Consider the following 13080-nt stretch of genomic DNA (forward strand, 5'->3'; position numbering starts at 1 on the left):
TACTTGTGGGTCATCAAGCCTTCATGGCGGTCGGAGACCTTCGTGGTGGACCGCATCTCCCCAGCGTGACATACCTCACTTCGTGTGAGGGAACACGGGGAATACATCTTCGTCTTCGCGTACCTCGGTAATCTCTACACCCGAGTTTACTTTTCTTGTGATAGCTATTGTGCTTGAAGTACTTATATCTTGCTTATCACTTGTGTTTTGGTGCATTTAGTTCAGACTAGCTTATTTAGGTTTTGTGCTTGAAAATGAACGTTAATTTAATTCCGCATTATTTCAAGCCAAATTCTAATTTCTTTAAAAACACCTATTCAGTTTCACCCCCTCTGGGCGGCATCTCGGCCTTTAATTAGTCCCCCCACCCCACCCCCCACCCCGCCCGCTCTCTCCGAATTTGATTTGTTCTCCTTACTCTTGGGCTTGTGGGGAACCCTAGACTTTTAAAATTGACTTATGAGTATCCAAGCTTTTGGATTGTGTAAAGGATTTTGTGAAGTTTGGGAATCACCTCAAGATATGTATACCATTAAATAGTACACCAGTTTTCTTGATAATCCATCACAATGACGTACTAGCAAGTATCAGCCGTTGATTTTCTTCACATGGGGAATATCAACCATTTATCAATTCCAACCTAATTGATCTAATATTCAAAGTCTCTTGGGACCGTGACACTATGTTTATGACAGAGAGTCCAAGTGAATACATGAACCCAGTCCAGTTTTTTTATGATACGCTAACTTTACGTTACTTGCATTTACAATTTCTACATTTATTTATTTCAAAATACAAAAAACATCTACACTACTTGCATTTACAATTGGATTTTTACTTTTATTCTAATACACTTTGTTGCTTGGCAATCACCACGGTGGAGTTGGGGAGATTTTTAGTATGGCAAAATCTTGGTAGTGTTATCCATTTGGCAATTCGAGTATTCTTAAAACTGCAATGTTCTTGCATTTTTTTGGTCAAGGTTCATTCTGCAGCCGTAATCTACCAGTCATGTAGTGTACATAGTCAACAAAACATACCAACGGGCAAGTTGCTCAATAAGAGAAGCTAAGGTTGTGGCGATGGTGCTTCATGTTGAGGTTCTGCAAACAATTTGTCGAAGCTTGCCTGTATATTGGTGAAGTTGGACTAGATGCTAGCAAATTTTGCTTGAACATTTTCTGTGTAAATCCAAAACCTGTCGTCTCCACGATTTTTTTTTGCAAGGTTTGCAGAGAACTGAGCTCAAGAAAGGCAGTGTCCTCAAATTCAGTTGATTTTGTCATGATTTTAGTGAGGAGTGTAAGCTCAGCTCGCCAAAGATCAGGGAGGCTGATAGGGGTTATACAACGACACACCGGTAACCAGCTCACCTTGCTGATCCTACCGCCACCAATCGCCGCCCACCACCTGAAGTACATGGATCAAGGTGCAACGTCGGAATTTAAACTGAAGAATTGTTCTTTAGCAACCAAAACTGGAGAATTGTTCTTTAGCAACCAAGCCCGAAACTCCACGATCTGTACCCGAGCTATGCCTCCGCCATTAGTGACGCTGCCGCTGGAATCAAGAGCAGGGGCAGGGGAGTTTAGGAGAGATCCCAACCTTACGAAGATCCAGATCCATTTCAGATACTGTTATGCAAATATTCAGAACACCCAGAGAGGAAGAAAGTAGAGAATTGCAGGAGAATTTCGAGCAAGGGTTTGGTCTAGATAGCAAGGGCCAACCCACGAAAACTAGGGGCTAGGGTTTCAACCCGATTACAAAGAGATGATTTGGATATGCCTCAGATCCCAGGCTTTTATAGCCTTACATTCAGAAAAAAAAAGTAAACAGTGCATTTAGCAGCCTAGATGGTTTGGATATGCCTCGGAACCCTGGCTTTTATAGCCATCTGATGCGAGATGTACGGTTGCGAGGACGAAGCTTTTGCGCGAACCAACGGTTCAAACACTGGAGGTCGGATGGAAGATCAACGGCTAGGTGTTAATGAAGTCATAGACGGTTAACTGAAGCGACAATAGAGCATAGCTTCATATTCGTCAGGCCTGACACCATGGAAAGTCCCGATTAATACAATCTCACGAACACAACAATGGCAGGATTTGTTCTGAGGCATTACGCCGGCATTGGATTATTTATGTGCACGGCCACAAGTGCCGAGGAAGGGAAATTGATCCGGCCAATAGGCATAAACTACATTGACAGCCGCGGGTCAGTGAGATGAGGAAGACCAGCCCTGGCCCCCAAAGCTCTGCAGCTGCAAGCAGCCTGCAAATCAAATGCATATCCATAAATCATTACCATTTCACCAGCCATAGAATAATACTGATTGAAATGCAGCGCCTTACCACTTGTGCTGCAAAAGGCAGCATCTTCTCAATCGGCATGCTGGTGCATAAACCTAATCAGAAGGCACAAAGAATTAGCTCATGGAAGTGTCTCGGCAGTCATCACTGATCAGTCAGGATACAAACAAGGAACAATCCCTAACAAAATGTAATTTTGACATGTGAAGGTTTTTTTCCCAGAATAAATCAGATATAACATTGCTGCCCTATGCCTCAAGTAGTTTCATTCTGACAACAAAATGACTGCACAATTTTTTCATTACGATCTTTGTACGACAAGACTGTGGCCTAACTTCGCCATGCATTGTCCACGTTCTGACATGTGTGGTGTCGTACAAAACAACTGTACAAAATATGTCATAAGTGTAGCATCGCTCTTCTGACAAGCATGCTGCAGCAGTGAACCAGAGCATTAGGTCAAATTTTTGCATTAAGTCTGCATGCGCTTTCAGTGATCTAACATTTCTTGCTCGGCAAGAGCATCATGCGGTCTGACCTTCAATTTATTTTTGGAACAAACTACTGTGAATATGAGGTGTATTATCTACCATGTGCAGTGGCGGAGGATGACAGAAAACGAAGAGTGGGCCGGTCAGTAGAGATTGGGCCATTTGTGTGCTATTTACGCTAGTGGGCTAAATTTATGACAAAACATAAGGGAAAGCTGCCAGAAAAGGGTGGGCCACGGCCCAGTATGGCCCACCCGTACCGCCGCCCCTGACCATGTGTTATGTCTGAAAAAACAACTCCAGACGTAACAACAGAAGCACATTAAAGTAGAATATATCAAAACAACCAAATATTTCTGTTATTTAGCATGATCTTTTCCTGTATTCTTACCATATAGAACAGCTCCGATAAATGCATCACCTGCACCAGTTGTATCTATGAGCTCTTCAGAGGGTATAGCTTCAGCTGTGCCTAAAAGTAACCTGCCACTCATCGAGCCTACACCATCTGCACTTATTCTCAAATTTGACTGAAACAACGGACAAATTAGGAAAAGCATTAGTTTTCCAACTGGAAAACAGAAAGTGCAACTTTGATATAGTAAGTTGGCTTTAACAAAGAAGCACAATATCTAATAAGCTGGAAATCCAAGTTATCTATTCATGCAGCTAGCAAATACTCACCCCGTTCACTAATATAAGATGTTTTAGCTTTTTGTAGATTCGTCTATTTTGATATGTATATAGTCTACTTTTAGTGTGTAGTTTCGCTCATTATCGTGTGTATCTAATTCACTTTAAAATGTCTAAAACATCTTATATTTGTGAACAGAGGGAGTACATTCCAAGTTCCAACAAGTAGAAACCAAAAAGGTGCAGGGTTAATGTGAGAGATCATCTGAAATGTTCAGTGCAATCCGATAATTATCTAATGTGACAAAATTGAAAATGTACACAGTTAACTTAAGAATTAAGAGTAGAAACCCCACCCAACACTTCTAGAAAAATTTCCATTAGAGAATAGGCTATATCACAAACTGGCGTACTTCTACAATACCCCTATTTTGATAATCAGGCTCCACTGCACATCTCCACAATAACCCTCCATCCATAATTTTTTTCAAAAAGTAGAGACAATTCTTCACATAAAAATTAAATAATCATTTGCCGACTGTTCTTTATTGTTAACCCCTTGCAAGGCATGGGTTTAATGCTTTTTCTCAGGCCAAAGAACTTCGCTTTCATTTTACAGCATCTTTTATTTTACCTCGTTTTACAGCATCTTTGGTTTTAGATTAGTGCAGCATAGCTTATGCCATATAGTTGTACATCTTAAGTTCAATGATAGCATACCTTGGAAGCAATGCATTTTGGCAAGCTAGAACTCAAATCAACTTTCTGCTCTAGCGATTCCAGCAGATCCTCTACATCAGTTTCCTCAGTCTCAGAAGCATCTGTAAGTTGAGCTGTGCATTAGATGGTTTCTTTTGCAGAGAGATCACCACAGGATCTTTTGAGAGAGAAAATGCACATCCTAGGTGTTTTTCTTGTGTAAAATGTTTCGTTACTGAACTCACCTGTCATGCTTCTTTCAAGCATTAAGCAACCTTTTTCTCCCCGGGTTACAATAACGAACTTGATATTAGGTAACCTTAGAAGCATGTGCACCAAAGCAACTGGTGTTGATGAGGCTCCTGTCCAGGCCTGCAAAGTAATATTAGGTGAAAAGAAAATAACCTGTTGGAATACTAGGAATCTCAAATGCTGCAAACAACGATTAGCTAAGCCTTGCTGCTTGAAGATGTAGGGACGTTTCTGTGCAGCACAATGCGATTTTTTAAATTACCTTATTCGACTGTGCTAAGAAATAACCATCTGACAAAAAAAAATCCTAGACTAAGATGATAACAATGAAACATACATAATACAATTACATAGCATATAGATAGACTACAGAAAGGCATATGTAAGTGCAATGTTGCTGCCAAATACAAGGAAACATATCTAACGACGTGGGAAAAGAGAGAGCAAATACGAAAACTCTTGCCTAACCATAACAACTGCAAACACTTCAGGTTTATGCAAGTAGAAGGTAGTTTATGCAAATATTTTGGGACAAAAAGTAGTGTGCATTAAAGGTACACTGTCTTGGTGAATAAATTACCTGAGGAAATTTTGCAGAGCATACAACGTATGATGCAAAATTAAGAAGCTCGTCCAATCCATCCCTCTTTTTCTCAGCATCAATCAATATAGGAATTTTTCTTTGGCTTGCCTGCACTGGATTGCTCCATAAACGGAGATCAATCTCACTACCAGCTTGGATGAGAGAGAAAAAAAAAATGAAACAGTGTCTAGGAGGAACTAGACACTTTTTGATATAGTAGAAGCGGGACTTGGCGTGACAATCCCGAAATTCGTCCCTGACAGGAATCGAACTCCGGTCGTTAGGGTGCGCCACTGCGACCCTAACCACTGGGCTAAGCCCACGTCGTCATGAGAGAGAAAAAAAGAACAGAAAAAGGCACAGCAGTAACACAGAAGAAGTTATGGGTTGACTTTTGGGCAACATGAACACATTAGACTTATGTTTCTGATAATCTTTCTACATATATTGTATAGAAGTGCATTCAGTGTTTGGTATGTATGCACTCATGCTTCTCGAATTACCTACCAGAAGATGACCGTTATGTTGAGGCAGGAAAATATTACCTCTTCTGCAACAAGCAAAGCAGTCTCATGCAGTCTAACATCAAAATACACCATGTCTACGCCATGTAAAGCAGCAAATAAGTTTTCATTTGTGAGCTCATCTGGCGTCATTGGGGGATAACCAGGAGTGTGTATACAAGTTCGTGTTTTCCTGAAAGGCGGAATGGGGGGAATGAGGCAGAGGTAACAAAGAGCAAAGTACTTGTAAGTTGTGACTGGGGTACTATCTTTGTAGTAGCATCACAATTTGTGAAAGGTAGTAAGAACAAATGTAAAAACAACAGGATAGCAGCAGTAGCATGCAATGCATAACCAATAAAGATTGTTACATGCAGATGCATATATATATATACTAAAGGCTAGGGTCAGTCACTCACGTCTGGTTGTCAACAATTATATAAGTGAAGGGTGAATTCCCCTCCTCTGCTACCTGAGATAAGGACATAGCAATATACATATACTAGGATTAGGATGGATGCTTCATGTAAATAAACGAAACAAAGGAACATGACGATCGCATTGCATACCATGATACAGGAATGGAATAACAGAGTAAGGGATTTGCATTGTGCATTATACCGTCATATAGGAAGTGTCTACCCCATCGTCTTGCAGTTCCTTGAGAATGTTTCTACCAAGTGCATCATTAGCTACCTACTCTAGTAGCAAGAGCAAGGAGTGAGCACACATATACGGCAGAGCAGTGGGGTAACAAATACTTAGAGGAGGAATTAGGTTGGTTGTGGTAGTGAGTGAGTGAAGTTGGATATGAACTTACCTTGGATATAATCCTTGGGTTGATACCCAGGCGAGCAGCTCCGGTGAGGGCGTTGCCGGCGTTTCCACCTCCCTCGACCTTGAGCGCGAGGCTCCGGATCTTGTCGTCGGGGTTGGGGAAGGAGGCGACGGTGGCGAGGTAGTCCGCGCCGACGGCGCCGCAGCCCAGCACGACGGGTGCCGCCTTGGGCTGGTGGGATGCGGAGGCGGCCATGGGAGGTGGGCAGCGGTGCCGACGGAGAGGAGGAGGAGGGGAAGAAGGGGTGAGTGGAATTGGAGTGATGTGCAGCATCAGCACCATTTTCTTCTCCGCCGATTGATCTCGTCTGAATCAAAAAAAATCAGTTTTTTTTTTTGGAAACTAGTATCAAACAAGTCAACTCGAAGTGGTGATCGATGATGAGAGGTCCAGGCGGAACCATCTTCCATAAACACAAACAAATTTGCGGATAAGGCAGGCCCTGCACCGGGCCAGCCCAGCCCATCCAACCACCAGTACCCATGCTACCCAATGCGTCCCCTTGCTTGCCCCGTTTTTTCTTAGACTACTGAGAGAAAATGTTTTGTGGACAACCAAACATATCAACATGTTACATGGTTAGGAGGATGGTTGTACCTCCTGCACGTAAAGTTTAGATTCTAGGTATCTCATAAGGTAAAATATATTTTTAACGGAAGGTGATGTTCCTGTCGATAACGAGGTGTCACCCTCGTTGGCTCAGTCTTTTGGACTTACTCATGGGGTAGCGTGTGTGAGTTCATAGGGGCGTGTATATTGTGTACGTGAGCGCCTACATTTATAATATTTTCTTTTGTGAAAAGATCCACCGATAAATAGTCTCAAAATTAATGAAATTACAAATAGGTCTCTAAAACACCTACGATGACAACAAATAATGGCGTTAGGTGCGCTGCTATCCTCACCCCTCTATCATCGAAGTCACACAAAACTTGTCGTAGTAGAGCTTGCTATAGTAGATAGATAAGTTTTGCATGGCTCACCAAAGATTCAACTCACCATAGCAACAACCATTGCTAGTGGTGAGAATTGCAGTCCGGAAGAGCCAAACTTGAAACCACACCAACGAATACGAAAACCGACCAGATCACAGATGATATGCCAGACACACAACTTCAAGATCCATCCGCCAACGCTGGGCGTGCCACTAGAGAGAGGGTAGGGCGGTGAGGATCTTATTCCGATTTCACGACATCGCAACCGCCTCTCCATCCTGAAGAAGATATAGAAAAAACCTAAAACAAGAAATGGAAACCCTCATCTCGCTAGAGATCGGGTTCCGCAAGCTTGAGGGGACAGAAACCCAAGTCCGCCTTCTTTTTCTCCTTTCTCAAGTAGCACTAGTGCAATGCGGCCTGGTAAAACCATTTGTTTAATTTCCGTTTCTTCCTTTTTTGTTGCACATAATATACTCTTTTTGCGGGTATGCACGTAATATACATATACATAGAGTACTACTAAGTGAAAAATCTTTTGGAGAAAAGGAACAGAAACTATGCTGCCGGAAAAGGAATGTTCTGACTCTGGTTGGAATAGCTATATTGGCCAATACTTGTATGAGCAGTTGACCAATACTTGTATGAGCAGTATGTCACTGTACATGCTCTTTATTTATGGAAGTGACTATATTCGGGCCAGAATAGTGTGGCTATATTCTGAGGAGATTGGGAAATGTCACTTGGTGAACTGACGCATTTGGTAGCTTGTCTGTGCTTTAGCCTCGCATGAATAAAATCTCTGTTCTCACAAAATAAAAAATGGAATGCCAGATTTGAATACAAACTAACAGAAGTTTGCTGTGCAAGTGGCCGTGGAAACACAAGATATTGGAAGGAAATGTCGGGAGTGATGTTTTGGAACATGGGTGCATATGCTCCCTATATTTTGAAATGCATCTTATGTATATTTTAAATTTCAAAAAAATTGAAACAAAAAATTTGTACATACATCTTCACGTGCTACACGTTCACAAAGTCGTTTCATAAAAAATCGACTTATCATGTGACGTGTGTAAAAAAGACAAAATTCAGTGCTAAAAATAATGCTTTTCACAAGATAAAGTTTCTCCTTTTTACGTAGACCACAAAAATTATTAGTTTTTCATGAAACTTAGCGAATGAACATACATTATGGAGATGTACATGTAGAATTTTTTATCAAAATTTTTTGACATTTCGAAATATGTTTTTTTCGTAGAGGGAGCATACGCACCCGGGAGCCGAATTGAATTTCCGGGAAATGTCTTGATACTCTCATATATATGAACAAAAAAAAATTGGCATTTTCCTTGACAAGAGTTGCTGAAGTTGAAATTGTGATTCTGTGGAGATGGTGGTAAAACCAAGGTTCTGAAAGCTGCGTGGATCGATTGCTTAATAAACCAAGAGTATGTCTAGCCTTGTCCCAAGTCAAAGTTAATAAAAAAATTGCGGGTAAAACTTAATAAAATTTGACCAACTCTACAGGGAAATGGACACATACTGCAGTTTTCATTTACATCCATTCACTGGAATCAAATTCAGAGTTACTCTACATTCAGCAGTAAGTAACACATAAGTTTTAGCACGGATTACACGTCCTTTTTTTTCCATTGATTAAGCTTAGCTAGCTCCTCAAAATTAGCCTCGGTCTGCAATTGTGCAGGCAGGTACAATTAACACTAGCATTAGAGCATCTCCAACAGGCGCTGCAAATTCTCGCGCGCTATACCGGCGATTGGGCGCGCTGTATACCGTTCGCGCGCGGTATAGCGAATTTGCCCCCGGCAGAGGCTGCATTTTGCAGCGCGCGTTGGTGTGCGGAAAACGCACCTCCGCCGAGGCGCTATTTTGCAGCGCGCGCGACCGTTTTTTTTTAAAATTCATCAAACAAACTATGAAATTTGAACGAAATACGAATATATTAAAGTGCGACGATACAAATGCGACATAGAAAATACTAGTACTACTCGTCCGACTACTCGTCGGACTCCCGATCGTAGTCGGAGCTGCTCGCGGTCGTCTCCGACACCGGCGTGGACGTCGACGTCCAGTGGAAGTCGGAGGAGGAGGACGAGAGGACGACGGTCGACGGCCCTGCGCCTTTCTTCTTTTCCTCCTTCCTCTTCGCCGCCGCCTCGGCCCTCGCCTTCTTCCTCGCCGCGGACTCGGCGCGGCGCTTCTCGCGGCTCGCCTTCTTCGCCGCTTTCATCGCCGCCTTCTCCTCCTCCTTCGCGCGTAGAAGGCCTCGCGTGGCGGCGACGTCCTCCGGGAAGCGCCGCGCCCACTCGACGCGCATCGCCTCGTCGCGCTCGGCGATGAGGAGGCGCTGCTCCAGCTCCCGATGGCGGCGGCGCTCTTCGCGCGTGACTATCGGCGACGGCGGCGCCGGCATCTCCGCCTGCTCGCGCGTCCGGACGTCGTCGAAGTTCATCCGGCGGCGGGGCGGCCGAGGCGCCACGCGGCGGCGTCGTAGGCTCGCGCCGCCTCATGCGCGGTGTCGAAGGTGCCGAGCCGGATCCGCTCCTCGCCGGAGCGAATCTCGGCGTCGAAGCGGCCGCTCGGCCGCGCGCGGACGCCGCGGTAGCCGGAGGCGGAGGCGGCGCCGCGGAGGCATGTCGCCGGAGGCGGAGGCGGAGGCGGACGGGCGGCGGAGGTAGAGCGGTGGCGCGTGGCGCGGAGACGGAGAGCGGTGGGGAAAGAGGCGGAGAGACACGCGGAAGGCAGTTGGCGCGTGTCGTCTATATAGCGCGCGCGGCGCGCACGCGGCAAATTTCCCGCGTGGGATGGCGCAAACGCGCGGGCGCGGCAAAAATTTACCGCGCGCGCCTTTTTCCCGCGTCTGCTGGAGCTTCGCGCGAGCGCTCGCGCGCGCCAAACTGGCAGGTATTTTGCCGCGCGCGCGTTTTACAGCGCCTGTTGGAGATGCTCTTAGCCTAGAGATTGCGTACTGCTCGTGATCGGGCGGTGCATGCATGAGAGCGATCGATCGAGTCCACAAAACACAAGACACAAAATGTACACCTCCGGCCATCATCCATGTCGATCGATCGTCAGCGGCTGGTAGCATAAGCACAGGATCAGGGGCATGCCGGGTTGTGCCCCGGCCCTCCGTAGTAGAAGTGCGTGCCCCAACCGTCCCGGTCGTCGTAGGCCTTCCTGATGTCGTAGCAGCCGCCGTCCTCCGCCAGCGTCTGCAGGGCGTCGAGCGAGACGGGCGCGAGGCTGTTCCCGGCGTCCACCGTCTCGAGGTTGCGGAAGTAGCTGGCACGCCCGAACCCTTCCGCCGCGAAGCGGCCGGAGCCCATCTGCGTGGCGGTGTGCGCGCCGCCGGGGCTGGTGTTGACCACCTCGCCGCCCCACTCCACCATGGTGGCGTGGCCCGAGAGGTGCGTGAAGAGCTCGGCGGGCCAGTAGCCCACGAGCTGCGAGGCGCCGCCGTCGCCGTAGCTGAGCCACCAGTTGCCGAGCTTGGGGTCCTTCCAGACGAGGAGCGTCATGTCGTACTGCTCGCCGGCGAGGGAGGAGACCGGGGAGATGGAGGCGCCGATGGCCACCCGTGAGCTGGTCTGCACGAAGCCCGGGCACAGCGCGTTGTAGCACCCGGTTGCCTCGTAAGCGTCGCTCTGTGCGATCAATCAAGTTGTTAATTCATCCATTAGACTACAAGAAGAATTAGTGGGAAGATTCGTTTGACTCACGGTCCAGTACGTGAAGAGCCTCGGCCTGCTGTCCCCGTACAGCTCAGGGCTGACCTGACTAGAAAGAAACGTAAACTGTAAGCTTCCATGCACATGAACACTTGGTCCAGATTGATTAAAAACAGCTTAGCTAGCACATGGGGATGCGTGCACTAGTTCTTATTGCCATGCATGCATGTAGTTAGGGTAGATCCAAAATTAGTGCTGACTTGAGTGGGTCGATTACCAGAACTCATGCATGCATCACTTTTTTTTTTAGCAAAATGCTTGTAGTGTGTAGCGAAGGCAAAGTAGATTCCCAATGCCCCTCTAACGAGAGTAGTATCATGCATTCTTCTATGTCTAGCTTCTTCTTCGATGTACTCCAAGGAGAGTATACATATGAATGGGTTGACCTCAAATGAAGGGAAAAGAGGTTAAACTATAGTGGCAGTCGTACACCACAACGGAATCGATCTATCGAGTCGAGATGTGCCTGCATTAATGACGCCATGTGCCTGCGCTGCAGATCTCAGTGAGACCTGTCGAGTTGTTTTGACTATGCATGGTATAGCTAATCATTCAGGCACTACATTAAGTAATCGAGTAATTAGCGGAGACAAGATACAGAGATAGTAGAACAGTGGGAGTGACCTGCCATCCTGCCTCGATGCTGTTGAGGTCGGAGCCGTTGAAGGAGCCGGAGAGCAGCCAGAGCTGGGAGAGGCTGAAGCCGTTGGACTCCTGGATGGCCGGATCCCAGACGTTGATGGTCGCCTTGGCCCCGTACACCTCCTGCTGCCCCACGGCGGTGTAGGCGATCGCGTGCTGCATGCACATCCAAGAGAAAAATCACTTCACTGTAGCATGCATCCTCTCCAAGTCCCAACTCGATCGACACTAGCTAGAATTGATTGCGCTCTGCCTAACTGTAATGGAGTACTACAAGCAGCAGCTAGCGATCGACGGGCATCCATGAATGAATGATGGCAATGCGGGCAGGGCAGGCGATACTTATTGCGCGCCACCCACCCGTCCTGCTTCGTCGCCACGCCACCAGCTAGCTTGGATCAAGGAGAGTTGTGCGGTAGAGTATGAGCAAAGCAAATCGAACCTCGTGGCCGTTGCCGGTGACGACGTCTGGCGCGTTGGCGGCGCGAGGCGCGCGGTCGCGGGCGTGGCGCTTGCGGCCGAAGCGGAAGAGCGACCTCCTGCCGCGCAGCACGTCGTCGGCGGTGGTCCGCCGCATCGGCACCGTGCCCCTGGGGCAGTGGCCCGCGTGGTGCCACGTCTGCCACGCCGTCCTCCTGGCCCTAGCGCCGGTGGAGTTCCACGACGACGACAACGCGCTGGCAGTACCGGAGGTTGAGGTGGAGACGGGCTTGCGCGGCGGCGCGAGCTGGATCTTGTGGTTCCTGAGGAGCGGGTGGTCCAGCGCGTGCTGCTGGTGGCGGGGCACGCAGTCGATGGTGTCGCCGTCCATGCTCTGCTTCCATCAACAGAACATTAGTGATAGCCAATAGGCCAATAGGGAATGGAACAACATGAAGGGAGATGAAGCTACGTAGTACCTGTATGGTGCGCAGCGCCGGCTTGTTGAGCCGGTCGAGGTGGCGCTGGATCCTCGCCATCTTCGGCGACAGGTACTGCGCATCCGCCGTCGCCGACGACGACGCCGTGGCGCAGGTTGATGCGAGGAGGAGGGAGACAAGAAGAAGATGAAGCAGCAGCTTAGGGGCAGAGGAGGACGACATGGAGCACCTGGTCTCCGGCTGATCCGCTACAAGACCTAGATGACGGGGCTGGCCATGCCTCCTCCGCCGCCCCTTCATGGCCGTGCGCGTCATGCATTCATGTACATGTAGGCGGCGCGCGCGTAAATGAGGAGCAGGGCAGGGCCAGGCGCGCGCAGGGGATGGGAGAAGGAGATGAGCTATGGCCAGGAGGAGCAGCTTCTCATGGGAGAGAAGACGGGCCGGGGTATATGTGCGCGTGCGACCGTGCGCGCGTTGCCTTGGATCCTAGCCGCGCTGATGATTAGCGTTCAGCGCGCGACTGCAACTGGGTGGTGCAAGGACTTGCTAGCTGCTGCGAAATGGTTCTGGTTCAGGA

General features: G+C 47.5%; 2 protein-coding genes across 2 annotated transcripts; both read right to left on the reverse strand.

Annotated features, from left to right (window-relative positions):
* Nucleotides 1-2008: 2008 nt before the first annotated feature.
* On the reverse strand, nucleotides 2009-6661 carry LOC124665597 (sulfofructose kinase-like). Its single transcript, XM_047203029.1, has 10 exons — nucleotides 6294-6661; nucleotides 6095-6169; nucleotides 5893-5945; nucleotides 5516-5666; nucleotides 4968-5078; nucleotides 4381-4507; nucleotides 4157-4257; nucleotides 3195-3333; nucleotides 2355-2407; nucleotides 2009-2274 (listed from the first exon to the last, which is right to left on the reverse strand). The coding sequence occupies exons 1-10, from the start codon at nucleotides 6591-6593 to the stop codon at nucleotides 2200-2202; spliced, it is 1185 nt and encodes a 394-aa protein (XP_047058985.1). The 5' UTR covers nucleotides 6594-6661; the 3' UTR covers nucleotides 2009-2199.
* A 3707-nt stretch (nucleotides 6662-10368) lies between these two features.
* Nucleotides 10369-12722, reverse strand: LOC124681300. The gene is made up of 5 exons (XM_047216235.1): nucleotides 12540-12722; nucleotides 12083-12454; nucleotides 11623-11796; nucleotides 10990-11043; nucleotides 10369-10914 (listed from the first exon to the last, which is right to left on the reverse strand). Exons 1-5 carry the CDS (start codon nucleotides 12720-12722, stop codon nucleotides 10369-10371), a joined length of 1329 nt encoding a protein of 442 aa, XP_047072191.1.
* Between the last annotated feature and the right edge of the window lie 358 nt (nucleotides 12723-13080).

This window comes from Lolium rigidum, chromosome 1, assembly GCF_022539505.1.
Source record: "Lolium rigidum isolate FL_2022 chromosome 1, APGP_CSIRO_Lrig_0.1, whole genome shotgun sequence".
In the NCBI taxonomy this organism is placed as follows: Eukaryota; Viridiplantae; Streptophyta; class Magnoliopsida; order Poales; family Poaceae; genus Lolium; species Lolium rigidum.